This window comes from Gallinula chloropus (genome assembly GCF_964237585.1).
Source record: "Gallinula chloropus genome assembly, chromosome: 4".
In the NCBI taxonomy this organism is placed as follows: Eukaryota; Metazoa; Chordata; class Aves; order Gruiformes; family Rallidae; genus Gallinula; species Gallinula chloropus.
The window spans coordinates 30,980,273-31,008,126 of NC_140088.1; the positions used below are offsets into that span (position 1 = coordinate 30,980,273).

The 27,854-nt window shown below is 43.5% G+C and overlaps 2 protein-coding genes across 2 annotated transcripts in view; both read right to left on the reverse strand.

The window, feature by feature from the left end:
• KIAA1549L (KIAA1549 like) overlaps nucleotides 1-18,824 on the reverse strand; it is a gene marked incomplete at both ends in the record, with an annotated part of 125,206 nt that extends 106,382 nt beyond the window's left edge. Inside the window, one exon of the mRNA XM_084263630.1 lies at nucleotides 18,644-18,824. Coding sequence (XP_084119756.1) covers nucleotides 18,644-18,824 — 181 coding nt within the window. The remainder of the gene's footprint in view (nucleotides 1-18,643) is intronic.
• Nucleotides 18,825-23,681: 4,857 nt separating this feature from the next.
• The window catches only part of HIPK3 (homeodomain interacting protein kinase 3), a gene marked incomplete at its 5' end in the record, with an annotated part of 57,386 nt that continues 53,213 nt past the window's right edge, over nucleotides 23,682-27,854 (reverse strand). The window contains one exon of the mRNA XM_084262917.1: nucleotides 23,682-27,807. Coding sequence (XP_084119043.1) covers nucleotides 27,331-27,807 — 477 coding nt within the window. The 3' untranslated portion in view covers nucleotides 23,682-27,330. The remainder of the gene's footprint in view (nucleotides 27,808-27,854) is intronic.

Below are 27,854 nucleotides of genomic sequence, written 5' to 3' on the forward strand. Positions count from 1 at the left end.
TACAGTCATCAGTGGTAAAAAGCCCAGGTGTAGAGAGATATATAAAAAATAAATGCAAAAAAATTAATATAGTCAGTAATGACTATCTATCCAGTACCATGTTTGCTTCCATGAACGGCAAGTCATGATTTCAAAGATCTCCCTTTGCCCACCATTTTCAAGGTGAAGAATCAGGAAAACACATTTCCTCCTCCTGAAGCAAAGGCCACCACGTGAGGACAATGACGGTGATGGAGTTGAGCAGATGGGATAAACAGAAGTGTCTGTCTCCCCTATCACACATGTCATTGTTTCCATGTTCCTGTCACACTAATCCCATCACTGAGCTCCAAGGAGAGAGGTAGACGGTGGCACAGGGGACTGCCAGGTAAATGTACACATCCCTTCTACGGCAATGAACTCTGGTTAAAGTATATGTGCAACGTGCACTTGCCACCTTTGGTATGAAATACTGTGGCATCGGCAGTACGCTGCTGCTTACTGCACACACAGGAGCACCCCATCCTCAGAGGCCAGCTCTGGCTGCACACGCGTGCACAACGCATGTGGGGAGACAGCTGGAAGGCTTCCTCCATTCTTTCATGTTTTCAACAATCATTTTGTGAAAGGGCAGAATGGTGTGATTGTTTCCAGGGATCCTGCCCAGTTCCTTCTGGGCAGACGCCTAACATGGTTGTGCACAGAGGAAATGAAGGGTTGTTTGGAAGGAAAACAAAATGTGGAAAAGTAAAGGAGCATGACGTTGGATACGCTGATAACACAAAGAAATCCTACAGATGGTTTAATTTTACATCCTGAATTGGCATCTCACAGAGGTGCAACCCTCCCTGGGAGAGCAGCCCCATTTCTCAGGGCAGGGTGAAAGGCAAAGGTACATCCACGCACAGAGAGTGAGGAGGAAACACTGCTCTACGCACAGCTGCTGCATAGTCATCCTCACTTACAGTAGCATCTCTGTATAACCAATCTGTGTGAAGCAGTGTGGGTGGCTCTGAAGTCAAATGCAAATGATGAGTGAATACAAATTTGAGGAAATAAAGACAGGGAAAGAGCTAGTTTCCATTTCTTTCCTAAATTCCAAAATTGCAGCGATTGTTAATCCATTAACATATAACTCACAGAGCCGGGCACCTTCTATCAGATCAAATACTCACAAAGACAACAACTTTAAAGCTATCACCTTCAGATAAACAGATGCTGGCCTTACAGAAACACAAGAAAAACAGGAGGGCTACAGAGAAATAAAGAACTTTGGATACAAGCAATACATTTACATACAAATGCACGCATTTACTTAATATTCCAGTGTACCATAGCTACCAAAACATTCACAGACATACGAAAGAGCAAAAAATACATATATGAGCACATGCATGGGGCAAAGATTCTTTTTACCTATGAAAGGGCTTTTGTGCACCATCTCAAGAGCCACCAGTCAGAGACAGAGAAGTAAGCGTCAGTCTTTGCTCACTGCCGACAACCCAAGCATATTGCATCAACTCTGCTCAACTACTGCAGAACGAATGTCATTTTGTGCCAAATATTATTAATTCTTTAGTATTAGCAACATGAAGGACTGGTGCTTTTGATATTTAGCACGAAATAGCACATTTAGATATTTTGAGCTGAAGAAAAGCTACTAAAAAACTAACCTGCAATATGTAACCTTGCAAACAAGATCAGAGGAGCCAGTGCCTGCACGGATGACAAGACAAACACGAAACTAATACAGCGCTTGGAACAATTCATCACAAGTGCCTCAGGGGCAGATTTACAAATGATGCATGTAAGTGCCTCGTAAGACTTGCGGGAGCTGCCAGCTATGAGAGCTGCCTAACACCTACTCACTTGAGAAGCCAAGAGCCCCTTGAAAAGGCAGCGCAGTCTCTGTGCCTAAATTACTCCCATGAGCTTGCAGGCTCCCATCTGCAACTGTAGGCACCTGAACGCCTTTGTAACTCTCACCAGTCAGCATTCTGGTACCTACTGAAAATTACTCAGCACTGCTGTCCTAAGAACCTATGGTGCTTTTAAAATGGAGCGTTAGAGATCCTCAGGTACTTTTGAGTATTTTTTTCCCTTGGCAAAAGGCCAGAAAGGAAAACTGTGAGAAGAAATAGGATGTTTTAAAGCCTCAACTTATGGCCCATGTAAGCCTTGATGTACAACTTAGTTGCAATATTATACCCGCTAGTGAGTAGTATTACTCCACTATCTAAAACATCTAACATCGGGACACAGGGAAAACCAATACAAACCAACGTTTTGTCATGCCAAGAGCATTACAGGGTCATTTCAGCAAATTCAAAGAAGGAGCAAGTTCTCATTGGCATCCTCCCTTTTCTCTCTTTGTAGCCATGGGAGCACCTTCATGAGCCCTGACCCGGCTACCAGTGACCAGCAGTGTTATTTTTGTTCCAAGAGACCACACCTGTGAGGAGCAAGGGAGAGAAGCTTCCAAGAGCCTCACTTGCTGTTTACTTTCAATGATTTTCTGCAAGCTCCAACTGGAACATATTGCTATTTTTGTACCAAAGTTTAGGTTAATTTCATCTTGTTTTACCATAAAATCTCAAATCACGCTTTGTTACAGTGAAAATCACTGATCCAAAAACTACACAGTAGAACGTGTCCTCTTTTCTTCTCTCTCCGAAGAAAAGGCTGAGCACCAGTGATCTGCATTACACCTTCATGGGATTAACCCATCAACTTGAAACTAGTTAGTCATTTCTGAATAATGCCTCAAATTAAAAAAAATCTTATTTTCAGAGATATTTTCTGACATTTCATGTACTGACTGCAAGATATCTTGGATGATAATTTTGTGTTTTCTCTAAACATGTGCGCTGAGAGTAGCTTTTTGGTGAGGATTTTGGGTTGGGTTTTTTTTACAATATCATTGCGCAAATCTGCTGAAAAGTTTCAATTACTGCCACACTGATAAATAAATACAGGACCTAGAGCTGTGCTGCAAGTGAGTACTCAGCAGGGTAACGCACATGGAATAAAAGAGGACTATTGCATGTGTGCGTGTGTTTGCGTAAACAAGGCTGTGTGCTGACAGGATTTTTGTCTCAAGTAAGAAAAGCCTGGAGAAATAGGTCAGACCTTTTAAGAGATAATTTGTATTTTTCGGTACCTTCTGTTGGCTGAATGAATCAACAACTGTGTTTATAATGTCTTTCCAGTGGCACTTACAGCAGCCAGTTCCATGGAAGTGGTGACAATGTTTGCCGTTGTTTTCTGCCCTTAAGCGGCTCACAGCTCCCGACCCAGCATCATGGCAAAACTCTGGTTTGCTTGCCAGGGTCAGGGCTGGGATCCTCCTGCCACCATACACCAGGAACCACTGCACAGCACAACAATCCCAGCTCAGAAGCCTGATCCCCTTCCCACATTGCTCCCACTGCCCATGTCTCTGAGTCCCACAGCCCACCCTGAAAACCCCAACCCGTTCCCCATGTTAAGATGGCAGATCCCCACCCGCCCCTCAAGAACGTCAGCTCCACCACTGCTTCTGCTGGACAGGAGCAGTGGGAAACAGCAGATAACCACAGTGCTTGTTACTTGCTCCTTTCCATCTTGGCAAGCACAGGTTTCTATGAAAGCAGGAAGAAGCTGAGACAGCAGACACCTTTATCTTTGACAAACCTAAGGGAAACTGGCCAAAGGATTTAAAAACTACCGAGGAGGGTTGTACATTTCTTGTTCTCTCAAATGGACTGAGAAAAGAAAGGAAAGGAAGCACCATTGCTTTAGTTTTGTTTCCCTAGGAAAGCAAGCCAAATATTACAAGATTTTAGTGTTCCTTGCACGTTACCTTTAAAATTGTACTGAAAATGGATGCATTTACCAGGTCCCATAGAAGTCAGTAATATCTTCATGAAAGATTCCTGCCAGCAAGGTCACTTAATGACCTGACTAGGGAAAGATAACTGAGTATCAGAGGGCTTTAGGCAGGCTCTGCAATACATTCCTGGTAGTTTAGGTATACCAAACCTTTTCAATGGGTTTTGTGCCAACAACCAAGCAGCAGAATCCAAATGTAACTCAAGAACAAAACGCCACATTTGTTTTGATCGCATTAAAGTCAGAAGGAGCTATTAAAAGAAGTTGTAGCAGATGACTGGGTCCTGAAGAACCACAGGCAATAAATTCACATGGCAGTTTTGTTTCATAACTTAAGTCCTACTTTTTCTTTCTCTGTTCGAATTACTCCCTGATATGGAATTAATATAGAAATCAAATTAAATGCACAGGAAAGTATATGAATCAGCTGGGCAGAAAAAAAAAAACCAACCATTAAAAACAACTGGATATGCATGTCAATTTAGAAACACACAACGTGTATCTGCCTGAGTGAATGTACAAGCACAAAGCCAAAACAGAGACTCATGATGCCAAGAAAAGAGTTGCTCCTCTGGGTCTTACAGAGGTGTTTGATATTGCCATGCTGGTGGTCAGGTCTAGATGACCCACTGCCTTCAGACAGCATCGCTGCTTGCAGGTGGCACTGAGGAGAAATACATTCAGATCTATATTGCCTCTTTTATGCAAAACCTCCACCAAAAGTGCTATTACACCAAGACGGCTATCACTGCAAACTTGTAGCAAGGATATAGCACTGGGAATACACAGATTGTCTCAACTGAGTCAACCAGAGTTAACATACAGTGGAGATGAAAAATTTATGTATTATAATGAGATTAACTCAGCAAAAGTAACTGTGGGTAGAGAAATATGTCCCAGTAAAATGGATAGGTGCCTGCTCTCTCCTCTGGGTTTACAATGAGAGAACAATCCCACATTGGCTGTTTCAAAATAAATATATAAAGAAAAAACCTGTTTTCAGTACAAGATTATTAATGTATTACTCAGCATTGGTAGTGCTCCTATACTTTATGAAATTTTGGAAGGAAAATGTGCAGTAACATAGGTGTTAAAAGCACAAGTTCATTGAAAGCAAATACTGCTGTCAATACAGAAAATACAAATGCTAGTTAATTAACCCTTTAAAGATGATGATATGAGTAAGTGTACATAATTTCATCCCTTAGAGCCTCCATAACAGGGAGCCGTGCATCAAAGCCCAAGCAGCCACCAGAAGCAGTGTAACTAATACCTTTCTGAAATTGCACACTCCAGTAAAGACCATAGAGTATTTGACTCATGCTCATATAGGACCTGGGGAACAGTGAGTAGGGAGTCGCTACAGAAAGTACTTACTATACAGCAGCACAATTTCCAACTCTGAAACATCACCGAAGAGTTGAAAAACCCCAGAAGAATCAACAAATCACTGCTAGACACTGCCTATGTCTGGGTTGCAGACTGGCTCTGGCCACTGGCGCATGGGCACTGAGCCCAGTGGGCAGGGGACGCACAGCGCAGACCCGAGGATGTGAACCCTCCCACAGACAGTGTCTGTGTCAGCTGGTGCTTCACCTGGGACTAGCTGGTGCTTTAGCTGGGACTCGCTCAATCGCCTCTGTTCTTGCCTCAGGGGTTTGTTCTGGCAGCAGGAAGGTTAACTCAGTTATGCCGTGTGTTAGTACCACACAAAGATAATCAGAGAAATGAAGAGAGAACTGCAGGGTTAAACATGAGGCCCACTATAAAAAGAGATGCTACCCTGAAAATTCTGATTATCTTCTTTTTTTTTTTTTTTTGCAATACATTAATAGAATATTTATTATATCTTCTAGAAGCTGAACAAACTCCCTGGTTTCCCAGCTGAGAGAATACAAACTCCCCTCCAAGTGCTGGAGGAGCATGGGACACACTCATGAAGCCACATCAGCTTAAGTGGCTTCCCTCTCACTTCAATGTTACTACATTTTCTCTAGCAAAGATAGCTTAACCAATTATCCTAAAAGTACTCCTAACAACAATTTTTACCACACAATAATGTAGTAAAACAACTTACACATTGGTAAGTACTTCAAATGGCCCCATTATAGTCCATTGACAAAATACTTGATTTCCTTCACTCTCAACCAAAATGTATTTGGATTTAAAAACAAAGCTGGAGTGAGAAGACTTAAACATATCAGCATATTTTTCTCTTCCATCTAGAAAGAAAAGTCAAAAATATCAAAACAATTACATGTCACTCCAAACTGAAAAAAAATTCCTGTTATTCCTGAAAATGTCATATACACACAGAGCAGAGGCACAGATGTCTCAGTACTTCACCAGTTTAATTAAAACAGGTAGTTTTTGTACTCTGCTCCTGGGCTGATGATCATATCTACTGAATTAACCAAGGAGGAGAAAAGGTTTCTCCCTCCATTAAGGGGAGAAACAAAGGCAAAGATAACTCAAACACTGCTCTACCCATATCATAGAATCATAGAATGGCATGGGTTGGAAGGGACTCCAAGGATCATAGAGCTCCAACCCCCCTGCCACAGGCAGGGCCACCAACCTCCAGGCCTGGATCTACACAAGGCTACCCAGGGCCCCATCCAACCTGGCCTTGAACACTTCCAGGGACGGGGCATCCACCACCTCTCTGGGCACCCTGTTCCAGAACCTCACCACTCTCTTTGTAAAAAACTTCCCCCTAATATCTAACCTAAACCTTTCTTCCTTTAGTTTTAATCCATTCCCCCTTGTCCTGCAATTGTCTACCCTTTTAAAAAGTCGATTCCCCTCCTGTTTGTATGTTCCCTTCAGGTACTGGAAGGCTACAATGAGGTCCAACCACAGCCTTCTCTTCTCCAGGCTAAACAAGCCCAGCTCCCTCTCTTCGCAGGGGAGGTGCTCCAGCCCTCTAATCATCTTTGTGGCCATATTCTGAACGCTCTCCCACAGTTCTACATCATATTTAACTTCCAGCTCCTTCCTTGTTGCATTTGGGGTTTTTTACATTGTCCTCATCAACGAAGGGCTCAATAGATTTGCAGTACAAATTGTTGGGCACCTTAAAATGGAAACTTTTATTTATTTTAGTATGCCCTTCAGGAGGCCATCGGTATTATCCTATGTATTTATTGTCCCCATAACAGTTACACCTATTTCCTTGGTCATGACTGTAGTGCCATCAAAATTCCCTCTTCTGAAAACTCCTCTCTCAGGTGTTTCTCTATGAAATTTCACAGCTTGTAATTCAGACCCAACTCACAGATCGGAAACTCAGTCCACACACACCGCAGTCAGAGCTCAGGTACGCAGGGCTAGGCCTAATTAGTCACGGAGATACCCAAATAGTGTAAACAATTCAACATCAATACAGTAAATTTAGGCTGGCTACAATGATAAGAATTTTTCTGTGTGCACAAGTAGATAGCATTGATTTCAGCAATAATTGCCTAGAAAGACAATTGTAGAATCAAATTAGCAGTTAAATTATTGTAGAAATTATATAGAGATTTCTTTGATTGGACAGTTGTAATAATAGCTAAGGAAATCTACCCTACATGTACTCAGCATAACATGCTACATTATTGTAGTCTACAGTTAATATTGTTGAAAACAAATCATGTTCCCAGAATATGTTCCTAAAAGATTATCTCTTTGGGGTGATTTTAATTATCTGCATTACACTGAAAATATTGACTATGTTAAAATATCTGATAAATTTTGAAAATGCCATATTTTATCTCAGACCTGCTACCATTATCTATTACTTTAATTCATCACCAATTTTTCAAGTGAGCTATTGACTTTTCAACAAAATACACCCTGCACAGCCAGTCCATCTCAGAGCAATCAGTGTTCTGCAGCATGTTGGAGGACTGTAGTCTAATTTCAGATAAGCACTATATGCACTTCCCTTCAAGCATTCCAAGAGTTTCATTAATTGCAGTGGCTGGCCTGGGGCCTTTTAGAGCACAAAAATGGAGATTAATATTAAAAAAAACCCATTCCAGCACCTAGGACAGCAAGGCCCAGGCTGCAAACAGAAGGAAGCCAAAGTCGTCACGGAAGGAGAACCAACCAACTGAAATCTCAGCAACATGAAAGTGGGTGGGAGAGTTTCTGTGGGCTCCCTCCAACCCAAAATTTTCACCAGTGTATTTCCAACTCCTAAATAAATTATTGCAAGAAGCACAGGAGGTTAAACTCTAATACAAACCTTACACCTCAGGTCTTTAGATGCATATGAGGAATAAAGTCTTAAGAGTGTTCAACTAGCACCACATTACCTCTGCCTGAAATATCTACAAAGAAAAGAATATTAGACAGCTCTGCAAATGCAAAGACTATTCAATTCAACATGTTTATCATCATCTCTTTACCTAATTCCCTCCCCTCTTAAACTCATTCCTATTCACAGCCCTCAGCACTTGGCTTGATAAATCAGTCTCAAGCTTCAGCTGCACCAGCACTGCCAGGAAGGCAGCAGAGCCCTGAGGACTGGTTGTGTGCAGACACCAGGGACACACAGACACACCTCAGTCTCCATGGTGGTTCACAAAACCAAAGTAAGGTGCAGAGCTCTCAGGAGAAGTGCCCCCTACACCCAAGAAGCACCTGTTTTTTTCCAGGAGCTTATTGTCCATGCATCTTCTTATAGTCTATGTTTTTTAAGTGGTAATTATTAAAATTTTGGATATTCTGTTTGTCCATACAAGTATGTAGGAAATGCCATCCTGATCCATCCAGCCAGTCAGTGCACTACCACAGAGTGCGCCAGAAGTCACATTTTGGAGGTGCTTAAAATACCCAGTTTTGTACAGCTACAGGAAGTGGGAAGCAGCATTGGCTGGTTTTGAATGAGACTTTTCTTCTTCTCAATTGCTGATTGTCCCCTTATTCCTACTGCAAGGAGACAAAGCAAAGAAAGAACAGTATTTATCTTTGTTCTATAATATTGTGACATTTAAACAGGGTAAATGGGAACTGCCCAATAGAAATTTTGATATAGCTGATGATGATGGACTGGATTAGCAGGGAAAGAATTTGATTAATGACGAACAAAAAAGGGATGGAATAATTAATGCCCAGGAATCAATTTTTATGGACAATGAATCACTTTAAATTAATTTTATATTTCTATCAGACCACAAATTTGATCTAATATTCTCAGATATCAATGAGGCATTTAACTTTATATCTCACATCTTTATTAATTTAAAATGAATACAGTGCATATGCAATAGATTTTAAATCATTAAATTGAGCAGCAATGCTTCTAATAGAGTCCCAGGGGACTGATTCTCTGCCTTATGCTCGACACTTTTATCAGTAACCTGGAGGAAGTCAAAACTATCTCTGATAAAAGTTCTCAGATGACAACTGGGAAAGCCATGAATAATGAAGCAGCCAGGCAGCTGCAGATCACACATCTGGAGATAAAGACTATAGGCCAATTTCACAGGATAAAAGTGTCTACAGATGTGAACAAGGATGAAGGCTTGTGTCTACTGAGCAGACTGTATCTTCTAGAAGCAGAAGAAGTACTGTAGCTTCAGGGGTTGTAAATCCTGCCTCTCTCGATTATACCAACATCTGCAGAGTTGACTTGCTCTGAAAAAAAAACTCTTGGAAGCAGAGGTAAATAATCAGAGCAATGGGAACTCCTACAGGAGTAACCTTAATTTAATCCTTACATACAGGGAGATCAGCACTACAACAAAAGATTCTGTTACCTCTGACGCTGATGTCAATGCTCGTTCCTGATGAACCGGGAGTACCAGACCAGCTCTGGAGGCTGTGGTTCCAGAGGGAACATGAGACTGCAAAGACTTCAAAGAGGACTCATAAGAATGACGAAAGATGTGGAAAATATGCTTTTGATTGAACCATCCAAGAACTCAAAGTGAAAGGCATGTCTTGATCACAGTGTAGGAGTAGCTGTGCATGGAAAAGAGATTTCAGAGCCCTTCGGTCTCGTAGATAGGATGGCCAGAAAAACAGTAGGACAAATCCAGTTTTGAAATTGTACAAATTTTCAAACAAGATAGTAACAGCCTTCACCAATAATTTTGTTAATTGCCCAGGCTCTGAAAAATTTTCATTAGGATTGCATAGTCTTTTAAAGCTTATTCTCTATCCAGAGCTCTCTCTCAAAAAAAAAAAAAAGTGAAATCTTATGATCCACCTAAGGCAGAAGACAAATTTGACATCAGTGACTCCTTTGTGACCTAAATATCTGCAAATATTCTACCAATACCCCTTTTTCCATGTTCTGTGCTCCTTCTGTGCCAACCATATCCTGGGGTGCATCAAGTAGAGCAATGCCAGATGATCCAGGGAGGTGATTGTCCCGCTCTACACCGCTCTGGGGTAGCCTCACCTTTAGTACTGCTTGCAGTTTAGGGTGCCATGGTAGAAGAGTGACACAAAAATATTGGAGAGTGTCAAGAGGAGGGCAAAGAGGGTGGTGAAGGGTCTGGAAGGGAAGTCTTATGAGGAGAGCCTGAAGTCCCTTGGTTTATATGGCCTGGTGAAGAGGAGGCTATGAGAAGATCTCATTGTGGTCTATGGCTTCCTGATGAGGGGGTGCGAAGGGGCAGGCACTGATCTCCTCTCTTTGGTGACCAGTGATAGAACCTGAGGGAATGGTATGAAGCTAAGAGAGGGAAGGTTTAGGTTGGATATTAGGAAGAGGTTCTTTACTGAGAGGGTGGTCAGGCACTGGAACAGGGTCCCCAGGGAAGCAGTCACAGCACTGAGCCTGACTGAGCTCAAGAAATGTCTGGATGATGCCTTCAGTCCCATGCTCTGTCTTGGCCGGCCCTGTGTGGAGCCAGGAGTTGGGCTTGATGATCCTTATGGGTCCCTTCCAACTCAGGATATATTCTATGATTCTATGATTTTTATAGCAAATCACTACCCTTCTCCAGCTTGCACTATTCTTTTGGATGTGAGATAACCAGAAGAAATGGTTCATGTGTTCAGGAGTGACCCAAGCTGGTCATCAGGACTTCTGTATGTGTCTTCAGAGTAATACATGAAGGTGTCTCAGAGCTATTGGTAGGTTACAATCTGTTAAAATTCCTCTTGAAAATAACTCATTGTTTTCATATTAATTATGGGACATCACTTTCTATAGGTGTTTCATTAGCCTCAGAAAATAAAAAGTGGGTATAGAAAATAAGTAGATAATAATGGTTTGTAACAGCAGCAGAGCCACAAGCAGCACACCCCACACCCCCCCCCCAAAAAATTTCTAATCAACACTCCGACTTGATTTTCCTAGAAAAAGACCAATTCCTGGAACAAACTTAGAGCCCAAGATCTAAATCTCCAGTTAGGTGAGCTCTTACTTTCAAATAGCGAAGAATTTTGGATACCAAACCTTGTATAGGGAAATACACCAATAAATTCAGCAGGTTGCAGCTGTTAAAACATCTCTATTATTAACCACTAATTGCCATACTGGGCAATTTCAAGTATGTTTATGGATATCAGTGATGGGCAGTTTTCTTTCAAGTCTACTTCTACGTGAAAAACTAATTCAGCAGCTGCACTCTGTACAAGAAAGAAAGAATGAGGGTTTGAGACTTCTAGAGTTGGTGAGCATCAAGAACTTTAGATAGACCAAACTGACAGTATGGAACTTCTACAGGAATTAAGCCTGAATTGGTCTTAAATCATTCAGCCAAATGTTTCACCTCAAGATCAGAGAAGTATTTTTAAAATTACAGTATCATGGAAGGCCAGATCAGAATATGCTAAATAAATAATTTTAAAAACCCCAAACCATAAGGTTTATGGATTTCTTAGATCTACCCCTAAAAATTTCAGCTCACATCAAGGATACTGCAGCGATAGAAAACTAAAAATGCATTCCTTTTCTTAACCAGACATGACCCTTATAAAAATCCATTTTTTTCGCCACTGACATGTCCATCTGCCCAAGCTCCTCATCAGATTAAAAGAAAACTACGCAAAGAAAGAACAAAGCAAGCCTGCAATGGTTACTTTTAAATCAGCATTTCAAAAATTCAGTGACTAACACCAGATAATCAAAGTAATTTTTATTCTTTTCAAAACAAAGAACAAGTATTTGATAACAAACTGTTCCCAAGCATAAACTTCCATTTTTCCACTCCTATCTTACCATTTTTCCATTGGCTGCCAACATATTTTACTGGCCTCAGTTATTTCATTGTTTAAGCTATACTGCATCTTTGTTTCCCAATCCTCTGGAATGTGTTCTTTGGCATTTTAATTTCCATGCATTTAAATATTTTGCCTTTATTTTGGTTAACTAACACTTCACAAAATACATACCTCCCAAAATTAAGGCAACAATTTAAAGACTTTGTATTTATTTTCAGCCGAAGACACTGCAGTGAGATCATCATACCACTGAACAGCGGAGTGATGCAGGGTAGTTCTGCTGGTTTTTTATTAACTGGTATACAGATGGATTTTAATTTATATTGGCTTGCTTCAGGAATTTTTTATCACCACCCATCTGCATGAGCACTTAGGAAAACACATGATCAGTAGGTGTATAATGTACAAAGACTTTCCTAGAGAGCAACCAAAATCACTACATTTTTAGTCACAATAAAGAAAATATATCCACATGCAGGCAAGACAGGAGACATTTCAAATTAAGAGCTACTGACTCTTCCTCAGCTAATGCTTCAAACCCAGTGATAATACCTGAAAATGGGAGACTGTGCCCCAAACACAGACGTTCTGTGTTTACAGTCCTGTGTAGCTTTTCCTCTAATTTCTCCCATGTGTTCTCTCTATTCAAAGTCAGCAGGAATCAGCTGGGGTGTTTCCCGTAAAACAGCAACACTGGTATATTGCTACCGGGTGAGAAAATGACAGAAAAGGTATTGTAGGTAGTTTCAAATATACAGCAATGTGTGGTAGAGAAAATTTGGAAACAGCTGCTGCCTTCTAAGTCTGGATTTTTATTTTTTCCACCTCTGAATGTTCTCTCATTTTTCCTTCCTTCCTTCTGCTCTCAGAATCCAGAGAGGATTTTTCCCTGATTTAACCTCAAGATCAAATAGAAATATTGTGTGGGCTACATTTTGCTATACACATAGTACATAGCTCTTACCTGTAAAACTAATTGTTATTTGAACATTAATAACTTTCTAACTTTTCACCCAAAAGGGGCCCATCATGCTTCTATCTTCAGGATTTCCATTTTCCGCAGTAACTCCTGTTTTTAAAAGGGAGTAGTCAAACTGAGTCACTCATGGCTGCTGTTGAGAAGCCCTTAAAAGCATCATCTGTGGTGAGAGATGCACTTCAGACACCTATCAGCATCGCATCTCCATTTCAGTATTTAAGAACATTACTGGCCTTTCTTCTTGTGACAATTACAAGACGCAGATGCTCCCCTTATATCCTTCCACATGAGTGTAGGACTGCAACCAAAATGTCAATTCAGGGCCCAGATTTCGCTCTTATTTGCTTCTTTTTCAATTCCAGATCTTTTGTTATAGACCTTTTCAAATCTAAAACTATTGAAAGTGATGCTTAAGGAGGGGGAAGGGTGGGGTTGTGTTTTTTTCAAAACATTATTTCATTACTGTCCGGATAAACTCTAGGGATTAATTTAGGGAAACCAAAAATCTTTGCTGTGTATCCCTGGGTTTGTATATTTGGGTTTTAGGCAGGACAGGAAGAGAATAAGCAAGGTATTACTGAGCAATTTATGGGCATGAGGGTTTAGGTTTTGCTAACATGTGAAAAAGTTCACAGCAGTTGCACATTTTCTGCTCAGCTCTTCTTGGAGCTGCCAACATCGCCTCAAGCCATGAATGAAGAAGACAGTGCCAGAGTGATCACAAGTGAGACCATTCACTGTAAAAATATGGATAAGCCTTTGCTATCTTGTACATATATGATCCAGCAACGACTACAGAAGCCTCAAACACTGTGGTGACAAGGGCCACAAAATGAAGCTGTTTGTTTGAACGGTGGGTAAAGGATAATTTAGCAGAGACAGCAGGACTCCACAGCATCAGAGTAGGCTATAGTGGTTCCTCATCTCTGGCCCTGTGTAAAGCTGCACTCTCACCTTCCCGAAGGCAGTCTCTGGACAAGCACCAGCCCCACCCAGACAGGTATAGCACTACCTGCTGTGCTCTGTACCAAACTATTTTACATGGATTTTGCTTCTGTTCTTTTCCTTTTGGTAGAAAAAATCCTGGACATCTTCAGCTCAAGTATACAAGTGTTATTTCCTTGATTTTTTCTTTAAATATTTCTAGAAGACGTTTGCCTTTTCTTGATGAACCTGACCCTTAATATTCAAGAGGCAGTCTCTAGGCACAAAGACTAACTGCGTCAAGAATACTTCAACTACTTCAGCACCAACCTATTCTGTGTGAGATGTACAGAAACTTCCTCTAACTAAATACCCTCACTGGGAATGTTTTTCTGTGGAGTGTTTTAGCTGAAAAAATGCCCCACGTCCACATCCCACCAGCGCTATCCCACCTTGCTAGCAGGAAGGCAGTGTCTTACCCCATGGCCCTCAGGATTAGCAGTAAAATGTAGATTGGTTTAGTAAGTGCAGTCGTTCCTTCCTTGAACTCAGCAGACTGGAGCTAAAATGGCAAATAACCACTGAAATGCTCTTTTTTTTTTAATGAAATGTTGACATGTTTGGACATTGAAGCCTAAATTCATATGCAAATATCACCAGTATTTACTTCAGCAGAAACAACCATTCCCACATGACTAAGAAAATGCCATAAACAAAAAATTACTCACGGTCCCCTTCCTCTTGTTACCATCCTGACCCCACACAAGTGTACGGGGTTTCCGAACACAGCACACTGAAGATTAGGAGGACGCAGCACATCCAACAGAGCACTGGATGCCCAAACATAACTGAACATAAGGTTTAAAAGTTCTTCTCTAACCACAGGTCTCAAACAGCCAGTCAGCATTCCCTAGAGGCAAAACACACCCACTCCTCAACTTCATTTAAGATACCAGTTGCTTACTTTAATCTACAGAGAACGGCTTCACCAGAGTTGTTTCAGTATATATGAATTTAAAGTATCCTGTATCTGTACAAACACTAAACCCAGATTGTTTATTAGCAGTTAATCTGGGGAATAACTCAGACCCAGGAATGTAGCAAAAGTAGGTGATTCATGAGTGGTGGATCTACACCCAGCTCATTCATCAAACCTTCAAATCCACCCCAAGAAGCATCTTTCTGCATGCTCCTGGTGGCCTCATTCTTTCAGCCATACCGCAGATTCTTGTTTTGTTTTGAAGAAAGTGAGTCAGAGCTCGAGCTTGTGGCTGTCCCTGCGCAGGGAAGATACCTGCACATATTTTATTAATCAGGCAGATCATTAAAAGGGCAACGTGGTCAACCTGAAACCGTTGAGTTCCTCATGTGCTGGACTGGTAATTCTGAAGAGCAACCACAGGAGGTGTAGAGTGCCTTTCTCTGTGGCCTCAACATTTCCCTCAACACAAAGCTGAATCTTGGGAACAACTTGGACCCCAATATCTTTGCAGCCCCTGCCTGCGCTGCAGCTCCTTTGGCAATGGGAACACTGACCCATACGTACACTTCCAGATCTGCCAATCCTGGTGCTTTTCGTGGAGTTTGACGAGCTGAGAGGCATTGAGTCAGTGCTCAGGTAGCCACCATCCATCGAAAGCCACGATGGATGTAGGAGGTGGGACCGGCAGTTTAGCACCTGGCACGGAGCACTGCTTGAGTTGTTCAATCAAAACTCCAGCTGTGAGAAGCACCCACTGCGCTGGAGGCAGAGCTATTGGGTTTGAAATTGTTGTTAATTAAAGTGGGATCTCGGTGCACTAGTGTTCAGCAAACGCAGGAAGAAACAGACCTTTCCCTGACAACTTCATCATTCAAATGGGCTATGCAAGCAAACATAAAGAATGTTGAAAAATGTAAAAGGTGTACTTGAATGTTTCTTAAAACCTCATGTCCCAGGCTCCCCACTGATCAGCCCCTCTGATCAGATGCTTAAGATAGTGGGCAACACAATTGTGAGCATCACGCCTTTTCCCCCATTTCACTCAAACAGTATTGCCATGTGTATTCATTGGTAGAGAGATGGTTCACTGAGACCAGATCAGCTTTTAAAAGCTGCCTTTCAAAGTTACATCCATTTCACAAACTGCCTCCCTCTCCTTCCCTGGGGGAAAACTGTTGCCCACAGTTCATGCTGCTGGTTCACAGGGGAGTTTTACCTGGCTGGAGGATGGTGAGGGGTCAACTCAAAAACCACGTTTGCTCATTTGTTTTCTGGCTCATTACTTTTCCCTTTTTTGACAGTTTGACTGCATTTTTGCACACATTATTCTACAATCCATCAGAAATCACAGTTATGGACTTCCAATTATGGTGGACATTGTTAATTTTATTTTCAATCTGAATTCAAATGGTGGTCCTGGAGATGACAAACTGTGGAAATTAATGATTAACTTTCCATCTCACTGAGCAGTTCTGTATGTATCCAGCTCAAGAAGCATAAAATACTTCTAAAATTAAAAATAAAGCTTCTCATCTGCTGTTTGAAACCTAATCACTCTGCACTGAATGGTGAATGTGTCCCAAGGTATTGACTGACACTGAGGCTTACTTCTGAGCCCCTAACACACAGACAACCAACTTCTCTGCTCCCAAAGCCTGGTAGCTCAATCCCTCATCCTGTCAGCATCTTTCTTCAAGGAGATCTCTTCCCTACATGTTGCATTTTTTTGTTGAGGTCAAAGGAACTGCTGTTACCAGAGCCATTTAAAATCAACTCAGGGAGCAGGAGTTGCCCTCTGAAGAACCAGCACCAGAGTAAAGCTTCTTTATTTACTGTCCATGCCCCAGGTTCCCTGCTGTGACTTCACACAGTGCTGCCGCGTGTTGCACATAAACCCAACAGAAGAAACAAGTATTTACTGTGAGTGCACAGGTATGTGCAGACGCCACTTCAGAATCTCACCGGAAGGCAGCAGGGCTTTTTGTGTTGACTGACACCCATCGTACCCACCTTAACAATCACAGCAACTGATAAACACCACACAGGACTTGCAACATCAGCTGTAACAACCAGAACTGTTAACTACAACAGATCGAATACTTTAACATAACTGCCTGATCATCTGAAATTCTCAGGTAACACCTGACCTATCACTGCATGCTATGCACACTGCCATTATGTCCTTTGGCTTGGCACTGCTGCAGCTTCTCACCTCTTCTTTTTTTCCCAAGTTGTAGGCTGTGAGATACTTAGAAATGCATGGATTTCCTATTGGATTTCCTCACTGAAAAGTGAGATAATGGCTGTGTCATAGAGACATATGGACCACAAAGGAACAAACAGAATACCCATACTTCTCATTCCACTCTTGAATCTAGTGATCAAGTGTGAAGAGGTGTCTTGTTCCATTGTCAGAAGTACATCAGCTTCTAAAATTCAGCTCTGAGAGACCAGCTACCTCTGAGTGAAGATACACTTCATAATTTAGATGTGGCACGAGAGTTCACGTGAAATGCAGACAGAATTGTCAAGCATGGGTAAAAACTAGCCATTCCTCTGACCACAGGTCAATTTATCTTAGAGATAAGTCACCACGGTGTTTATATGTCCAGAACTAGTAATGAAGTATGAGGCACTGTTCCTACAACCCGCAAATGAGAAACCTTACTGTATTACAGCTCTGAAACTGACATCGATATATATGATCACTATACATTCATGTTAACAGCTCCAAAATGTGGATCCACATCCTACTCTTTTCTTCAGTCCACGGGTACAGTCTAGCCATACATCAATCCTAGCCTCCTTCTATTATTTTAGCATGGCCTTCGAATTATATCTGGCATCTGTATCCGGCTCATACAATAACTACTAGCAACAGTCATCCTTTCTGCATTGAGGTCACTGAGTGTATCAACTGCTATAAGAAGTCGGGAGAGTGCAGAACACTGCCTGGCTCAAAAAGTCAAAGGAAATAGGAAAAATATAACCTAGAAATTGTTGGAGCTCTCAGCTGCATTCGAGATGTAGTGCTCAGATCTCAGCAGAGCTTGCCCTCTCCTAACCCCTCCTTATCTTCCCCTCCTCCCCGCCACACACAGCCGGAATCACTAGAAAGGATCCTTTGGTTTAACAAAAGCCTCTGCCCGTCCCTCTTTCTCTGCGAGGAACAAGAGCTGATCCAGCTAGATTGTCCCACAGGAAAAGCTGTTATTTGTGCGTTAGCCAGGAAGGCCAGGGAGATGATTGCAGCGCGGGCTGCCTGCGGGAGCGGGCAGAAAACCCGAGCATCCCCTCGCCACAAACGAGCCTCTGTTCAAAGAGCGGGTAAAAAAGAAAGGATGCAGGAGACAATGAGGAAGAGCCCGGATCCTTCCCCACTTACAGCATTGCGCGGCACAAGGCAGCTATCACGTTTTCAATCTCTCGCCCCTGCAAGCGCGGCTCAGGCACGCAGGAGACCCTCTGCCATTGCAGCAGGTGAGGCTGTTCTGCAGGCGGCGGCAACTTCCATGCAGGGAAGCCCGAGCCTCCCCGCAGAGCCGCCTTTCACGGGAACGGCGCTTTCTCCGCGGGCAGGGCGGGGACAGCGGTGCCCGTGACAGCGGTGCTCGGTGACAGCGGTGCCCGGTGACAGCGGTGCCCGTGACAGCGGTGCCCGGTGACAGCGGTGCTCCCCGCCGCCGGGCCGCCCCGGCCGCCCGCCCCCGCGCCCCCGCGCCCGCGCCGCGCTCCTTCCTTACCCGGCTCGGCGCGGGCGCTCGGCAGGAGGGCGACGATCACCCCGAGCAGCACGACGGCCCCGGCCAGGCCCGTTCCGCCGCCGGACGGCCGGGCGCTGCGTGCGGGCGCGGTGCCGGGCGCTCCGCCGGGCCCCGCGGGGCTCGCCCCGCTCCGCCCGCCGCCCGCCGCCCGCCGCCACATCGCCGCGCCTCGCACGGCCCCGCCGCGGCTCAGCGGGCAGCGCTGCCCATCGCCCCGCCGCGCCGGGCTCTAGAGCAGCGGCTGTGCAGGGAGGCGGCGGCGGAGGAGGAGCGGGGGGCACCGCATGCTGCCGGCGGCGCTGCCCGGGCGCCCGCCGCGACCGGGGAACGCGGTGCCGGTGCCCCTCAGCGGCGGCTCGGCCCCTCCGGCTCCGACGTGGAAAGCGCCGCGGAAGGGAGCTTCATCGACAAAGGGCTCACGTCGTCGCCAGTCCCGGCCCCGCTCCCCGCCCTCCGAGTGCGGGGAGGCGGGGAGCGGAGGCGGCGCTGCCGGGGCCGCGGGGACCCCCTCCGCCGCCCCGCGGGGCGCCCGGCCCCCCGCACCCCGCCCGCCCGCTCCTGCTCCGCCCCGGCCCCATTGCGGCTGAGCCGGGGCCGTTCCGGAGCGAAGCGGGGCAGGGGCCGGCCCGGGAAAGCGGTGACAGAACTGTCCAGCGCCGACCGATCCCCGAGCCAGCGCCCGCCGCAGCAGGGGAGAAAGGGGTGGCGGGGGGAAACCGACCCCCTCCCTGCCTCGGGGGCACGTTGGACGCAGTACCGGCTCGTGGCCCCGATTCCCTCCCTAAACGTTTGAAGCAGTTGTGCCCAGCGCTACCTTTTAGGCGGAAATGAAGCCGTGCTCGCTCCCAGTGGTCCCGCGACCTGGCAAGACCAAAACTCCTTCTCTGGTCACTCTGGGAACCATTTACTGCCAGCCGATGCGAGCCTCCAGGCCGGGACAGCTCCAAAGATGGCCCTCAGTATCTGAGATGCCAGCGAGCATCCCTTCTTGTGGAGCAGCCCGAGCCCTGCCACAGCGCAGAGCGTCACTGGCAGCATTTCTGCAAGTACAGAAGCAGCTCTGAGAATAAAGAAGCTGGAGCGTACCGCAAGGGCTGGGCAAATGGGCAGCTACGTCCCCAGCCACCCACTGTGCAAACACGGGAAAGGTCTTCTCCTGTCACCCCCTCCCCCTCCATGACCATGCTCAGAGCTGCAGGCTGAAAGGGGAGCTTTGAAGGACAGGTTTGCCTCTGTGATGATTAAAGGTACTCCAGGACACCAACCAGCATCTACGGTGCATTATGGACATCAGAGGAGGTGAGTTGCAGCAGGAGGCAGAAGCTGCCTCAGTCACACTTAGACCAAACACCGGGGTCATTCGTTGACTGCTTTCTGTAATTAGTAGTTTCAGGAGAGGCAATGTGAATTCTTTATTTGAATGTTGGTGGGAGAAAGAGCAAAGCAAAGGTGTGCTTAAGGCAGAACACGCTCCAGGACCCTGAGAGCCAACTCTGAAAGGGCACAGCTTCGCTTACATGAAGAAAAGCTGTCCCAGCCATTCCAGCAGAAAGCAAGACATCTTTTGGTAAATTCTGACATAGAGCAACCCCCAGCATGGGCCAGCCACAGCTTTGCCTCCTGCCACCCAGCTACTCACAGCATCCCCAAAGTCACTATGACCCATAATGACACATTTTTCTGACTGGTTTCATACGCTCCAAATGTGACCAATACAATGACCGGACTGCTGATACACCCCATTTACAACACTTTATTCACTTTTCCCTCAGATCGCTAGTTCACTCTGTGCAAAATCAGCCTTCACACGGAGAACTGCTAACGATTATCCATGGGGAAAGATGGCAGCAGCTGTACGGTGCCGTAGTAAAACGGATCGCTTACTCATCAGACCGGCTAATTAGCACAGGGCCCTCTGGTGGTGCCTTTGCTGGCTGTAGGGAGGCAACACCCGTTCCATCACACTGACGTTTCCCCAGGCTTTGTCATAACACAACCTTTGTGGTCAATCCAACAGTAAGTTACTTTTGACAGTGCTTTTTGCTGATCTAGCTCTGAATCGTAATCTCTTCATTTTCCATTGCACATAGGTATGTGTGTATGTTTTATATGCAATACAAATATTAATTTTCCTAGTAGATTTGTTATTTCAAAAGATATTTTTACATGTGTATTTTCCAGTGATGACCCGACAGGTTCTCTTACAGTTAGTGAAGAAAGCCACCAGTTTTGCCAAGTAACTGTAGTTAACTGCTTCCTAAACTTACCTTTCCCAATCCTATTTGTCTTCTTTTTCCAGAAAGGTAATTTCAACTTCTGTGAGGCTGAATCCATACTTGGTGTTGAGGTTTGATTTCCTACATACACATTCTTCTAGAGTGTGCGCATACACTTGATGATCAGGTACTATTTTTTTTTCAAGCAGCACAGGTGTGTTACCCACATATTCCCTTCCACAGTTCCATGGTTCCACTCCCCTCCAGGGCGGTGGAGTTTGTAACTCAGTTTTCTCTCAGCTCTGGGATCCTTATGCTAGGAAGTAGTCTAGATTCTGAAAGCGATGTCTCATCATGGATAGGGAATCAAGATGTGCCATGTCAATGAAGATGTACTCTAGTTGGCTATGGAGATTTTTTTGAGTATTTCTCCATACAAGTATGCCTCTCACTGGGAAAAGTACTACTCTGCCATGCTGTGTAACAATAAGCCATACACACTGAGACCGAAATTCATGTCTGCATGGATTCTCCTACCTTTGCACCACAGCAATAGGTTGACTCCATCAGCATGACTGTGGTTGAAATGAGTAAACAAAGATGCAAAATCCCCTTGCTTGCAGCAGACCTACCACAATCATTTTGCATCTTGCTTGTCTCTATGAAGGCACTCACAGATGAGAACCTCATCCATAGACAAGCAGAGACTGGTGGCCACATAGCAGCTTCTCCATGAAACAGGTGGCTGGCCAGGGTCTCTCCATCTTTGTGACAGAACAGTTGGCATTTTCATTTAGATGAAAGGCCGTACAACCACAGCACAGATCCCAGCCTCCAGGCTCCTCTACCAACAAATGCTCCCAACCTGCTACTTCAGGATTTAAGGAGAAGAAACCATTCAACCATTCAAACATGTATTCCAGCCTCCCAGCGTGAAGCTTCATTGTTCTGACTGGTCAGTACTGTTCCCCAAGACAGCGGCAGCTGCAATTACCTGAATCTGCTTAGAGCATATACCCAAACTGTCCTAAAATGCACCTTCATACAAGTGAAAGGTAGGAAGATGTAATTAACACCAATCACCACCAAATCTTACCCCTGATTTAACATGCCTTCCTGCACAGCAGGCTCTCATTGGTGTCAGGGTGACCATTTAAATCATGGTTTCTTTCAGAATGGGAAGAGAGGCAGGAAGGGCTATGGCCTTTCCCCAGAGCTCTGTACTGCACAAGACATGGGCTATAGGCTTGTTAGAAAGTTCCAGCTCTTTAGGTGGGGAGCAGTAGCATTTCACAACCCTACCAAAACTCTCATGCCACCTGCACTCCTTTCAGGAGCTGAAGCCACCGCATGCACGAGTTGCAGTGATCAACAGCAATCTACCGTGATCGAGAGGACTGTACTGCTTTGTGAGCGATGCCAAAGAGTAGCTTCTCTGTTGCCTCACAGAGACTGATCATCTCTCCAGCTGAAAACCTAAGCTAATTCATTGAGAAAACACAGCATCATCTGAACCAGTTTGTCCCACTACGGATCAGCGGCATGTGACAGCTCCATTGACTCTGAAAGCCTTTCCTTGAATGAATCTGCTTTCACAACTGCAGGATGAATTTGTCCTTTGTAGTTAGTGACAGCAAAAATACTCACCAAGTTTTAAACCAGCATTAGTCATCCGAGGCAGCTGAGAGGAAAATTACTTAGTCTGTCCTAGTCCTTCCACAGGACAGGAGAGAGCAGGGACAGACAGACGTTATTACTAAAACAAAGTAAGAATGGAAAGAACTCCACAGCCTGTTCCATCTGAAGGCACTCAGCCTGCCTTTCCTTATTTCTTAGGTGTTGCCAAAATCAAGAGTGGAAATACCATTGAGACAGTGGCCCTGTTTTCCATGGGAATTTCGGGATATAGATACCAACATCGACACCCATTTAAGAGTCAACAATAAGTGAGTCTAACGGCAAAGAATGAAAAGGAAGCAGCTTTCATAGCAACAGAGGTATCTGCAGAATTTGGACAGAGGTGTGTTTTCCTGTAGCCTAAGGTAGAGTGCCACAGGAAGAGCTTTGCAGACAGTACGACCAACTTGCACTGACGAATGAGCAGTGGTGAAAGATCAGTAAGAACAGCACCTCATATTTAGCTAAGTAAAGCTTTCTGTCAACTCTGAAATATGTTGCTACCAAAACCGCCCTGCACTGTCATTTCAGTCTCTGACATTTCCTATACGGCAGCACCCGAAAGGCTGCGTTAAGCCCAGAAGCCACCCCACTTCATCAATACATGTACCCAACACCCTGCTTCACGACAGCTTCCGCACCAGATTTCAGGAAGCGCTGTAACCCCACGGCAGAGTGAGCACACTTGGCTGGCAACTGCACCGGCAAATGCACCTTCCGTGGGCGTCTGGTCCATACCAGGCCGGCCATCTGGAGCCACAGAGCGTGTGGGGCCACCTGCCACAGCGGGAGCCCCTTCCTGCTGCCCAAGCAGCAGTTGCCACAGGCTTGGTACAAACTTCAGCAGCAGCGAGGTATCTGCTGCTATCTGGGTCAGACAACCTTTTTTCTGAGGTTGTAAAAGTGGGACAAGCAGAACAAAGAACCTTCAAGGTCTGGCTACAGTAAAGGCAGAATCTCAAGATCCTCCTGAGCAAACCTTGAAAGTTAGTAATGTTTAAAATCTCATGAAAAAGGGATGCTTACTGGAATAATTTGAGACCCCTCCCTGCAAATTTTCATCACCTTTTCCTTAAGCCAGACTTCAAGTAAACACAGCAAGAAGTGAAAGCCACCAAAACTCATCTGCTGCAATATATATTTTAATTCAAAGTGAATCTCGACAGTAATACACCATAAATTCTTATTTTGACACTCACCAAAATAGTCACCTGGAAAACCCGCTTTTTGTGACAAAGTACAGAAGGCTTGGTCACATTTAAATCACTGAGAACTAGAAAGAAATACTATCGCAAACTGTAAGAGACATTACATCCATAAAAAATTTTCCCAGTCCTCATATTGTAATATTGCACAGTGCAATTGCTACATGGCCAACTAGTGTAGCATAGAAATCCAAAGCAAAAAAAAAAAAAAAAGCCACAAGTCTACAAATTGTTAAACAGTAACAGTTCAAACTTATTAATCAAGTCTCTATCACTGGGTATTTCTAGAACAAGTCTTCCTACAGCTTGCAGTGTGATTTAACTTTTACTTAACACAAACCAAGTTAATTAGCAGTAAAAACAGAAAATTTAAAACTTAAAACCAAAAACGTTAATACAGTAGCATATTTGACCAATAAAACACCCTGAAGTAAAGTTAAAAACTGAACACAAGAAATTCATATAAAATCTTGCAAATTAAAGTAATATGCAGATATGCGATTCTGTAGTCATGCAGTGTTTTATTTAAAAAAGGCATTAAAACGGGAACTTGTGTAAATGCTTCTCAGAGGGTGACTTTCTGCACAGAGAAGGCCCTCACCCTGAAAGCTTTGTCTTTTTTTTTTTTCCTGCAGATGGGGCCTGGACACTTGCAGCAACAAGAGTCCACTCTCTCAGAGTGGATGGCAGGCTGGGGAAAGTCACCAGGTGTATTGAATTTAAGCTGTGGCCGGATCCCAAGTATATTTTGTCCTTTGAAATGCAGACATTTCTAGAATTGCAACACGTAGGAAGAGCAGCAGATCTGATTTGGGGCGCATTTACAGCAACTTTTTCCCCGTGTAAGACAGGATAACTGTTGCAATGCACAGATAACGGTGTCAATGTAACAAGCGCGCTAGCTTAAAACCTTAAGCACAGTAAAAAGAAAGTACAGTAAACACGTCAGACTAATGAAGATCCCCATGGACCCAGGAAACAAAATAATGCAGGGTTTGTGTTGTTTTGCTATTGTGATACAAAATTCATCTACTCCATTTGCATTGGTGGTTCTTGGTGTGTCCATTGCCTGCAATGGAGTAAGCACCAAAGAGAGGTCGCTTCCCAACCCGAGGGGGTGAACAGAGAACACCTGTCTGCTGGACCATATAGCACGAGTTTGAAGTGGTAGGGTGGGCATCCAATTTGAGCATTTTCTTGACTCCCCGTATTTAGGCTTTACATTATGTGTTGCTGAGATTTCAAATTCATCAGGATACTCCTAGGTTCTAATGTATACTTTATATACACACACTTGTACAAAATGCATAGAGTTGATTACTAAAAACACTGAAACTTCTGGGAAAAGTTAGGTTTCTTAATTTTCAGTGTGATTAAAAATGTACTGCTGGTATTTTTATTTTTTTTTTTTACTTTTTATGATCTAATACTGTTGTATTTTAGTTATTACTTAAAAAATAAATCAAATGTAGGCACATTTATTTCATTCAGACATTCATTAAATAAAACACTGCTTGTGTTAGTGGAGTAAAGAAAATTACCAGTTATTAGCTTATTGTCAGAGTTAAACTCAAATGCTTTGCACTCTTATTCCAGTCAACATTGCAAAGATTGTATTCCAGATTCTGTTTTAAAAAAAAGTTAAGTCAAGCCTGCAAGATGCAGCTTAGGTGTCTACACAATGCCAATATGAAAACATAAAAAAATTAAGTTACATCAATACATCCACTTATATGCAGTGATGAGCTCAAAGTTAATGGAGATAAAATACTGATGCAAATAACACACCCCAAAAAAACATATGCAATCATCTTCCATCATTTACAGTATAGTAGTTACGACACTTCAAACATGAAAACAAAATAGTAATTAAAAAAACCAAACCCAAAACCCGGCTTCTATTTCATGTAATTAGAGTTGTACAGAAATTAGAAGGCTAAGAAAGAACTAGTTAATCACCTAATTTCACAGCTATCTGAAGTGGCAATCATTATATAGCAGCTTATCTATGATACATTCAAGATAAATGATACAATTTATTACTTGCCCATAAGCTAAAACACAGCCTCAGCTTAATACCTTCTGTAAATCCCATCTCTACACTACAGTATACTTGAGGTCTATGAAAAAGTAGCTACCTTTGATAGGAAATGGATGATTAAGTCTTTGGTGCTGCAAAAGCAACTTCATTTGAAAAAAAAAAAACCAAAAACAAAAACAAAAAAACAACCCCCAAAACAAAAACCCCAAACAAAACCCCAAATAAAACCACAAAAGAGACACACCTTCTAAGGAAAAAAGCAATGCAAGAAGCATGTCATTTACGTCCCTGACGGAATGTATTAAATAAGCAAACACCCGCAACAGGCTAAAACAAATACTATCATGTAAAAAGACTAAAATCTCTCCCATGCATAAATGAAAAATTGCACACAAAGAACTCACATCTTTTCAAGCTTCAATAGTAAATATTCTGCTACTAGTTATTAAATACTGCATGGTTTGCTCAAGCTAAGATGAAACCACATCATGGATCAATGAGCACTTGGCTTTTTCTTTCATTAGCTAGCCAGTCATGCCTACCGCACATTTTATTATATCCAATTAGACAAACACCTTTAAAACAAACTACTTAGGTTGTATTGCTGTTCCATTTACCAGTATGAAATACTGTGTTGTGTGTCACTACTCAATAGCTACTGAATCAACTTTTCTTAAGCGCTACTAAAGTCTTGTCCTGAAGCTAGATCATTCTGGGGGGGAGGGGAGGGGAAAGACAGCAAAATTCGGCTACAGCAAAACATGCCGCCTTCTCAAGAAGGAAAACACACCCAGTACTAAAATCATACCACACAAAACCCAAAATGAGCATCACTCTATCAAAAAAACCAAAAAAAAAAAAAATCAGCAGATTTGAATTTTTAAGTGCTGCAGTCCTCAACATTTATATATAAGTAATAACATTAACAACCTCAAATATTTAAGGCACTATGTGTGGGAACAGTTTACAATGCAGCTGAGATTATTAGGACAACAACATTTAAGAGCAATGTTTAGGCTTCTTTCTTTTTTTTTTGCCCATGCAAAAGACACATGCAATGTGAAGAACAACAGCTCAACTTTTAGATACGTGACTCAACATTTAAACACCAAGATACGCAATACAAACAAGTTACTTCTACACTGTACTGCTGACATATGTGCATCTGTTGCTCTAGTTCTGTACACTGAATGGCTTCCCAAATGTAGACGTGTCTTGCACTAGTTAGAAGGCAATTTTATAAAAAATAGCAGGAGCAAAACCGTATTTCTGCTCCCATAAGTCACCTGTCTAAAGTTACTATATAAGAAGATAACATGACCAAAGACAAGTTATACCAAATGTGCAAAACACATTAAAAGTGAGTTTTTTTTAAAGCTCAGAGTTGTTTAAATTGCACCCAAGTCTACATGATTCAAAAAAATAATTTTCCTGTTGTGCCATGGCTAATATTTAATAAATACCATGTTTCTTCTTAAACCAAACTTCTGTATCATTGAGCTTCCTCAATATACTGTATTTGAGTTCTCACATAAATGGATACTGGCTGAGTTTTGTTGGACTCAATGGAAATCCTGTGTAAGCAGGTGATGCTGCAATGTACGAATGTGGTGGGAAAATCGGTTTGTACGGAGTCTGATGAATGGTTGGGGAAGGTAAGAGGCGGGGGTTTATGCCAACTGGAACCTGGTGCACTATACCACTGGGATGGGAGATGTTGTACGTCGGATGCTGTAACAAGGGTCTTGAGGTACATGGCGAGGCGAGGAGGTGGGCAACGGGCGCAGCAGTACTGAGGGGTGCCGACGACGGGAAGGGCAGAATCGCAGGCTGGGCTCCGAGGTGGGTACCGCCGGAGAGATGCGCGTGCACAGTCGTGGGGTTTGGGCTTCCCTGCGGAAGGGAGAAAGCGTGGCCGGCGACGCTGGCTGGGAGGTAAGGCTGCTGCCTCCGAGGAGCGTAGTTTCCGTTCCATTCCTGCGGCCCAGAGCCAAAGGGCTGAACCTGTCCACACACAGAAATGGGCAAGTCTTAATATTTCTGAGTATCAA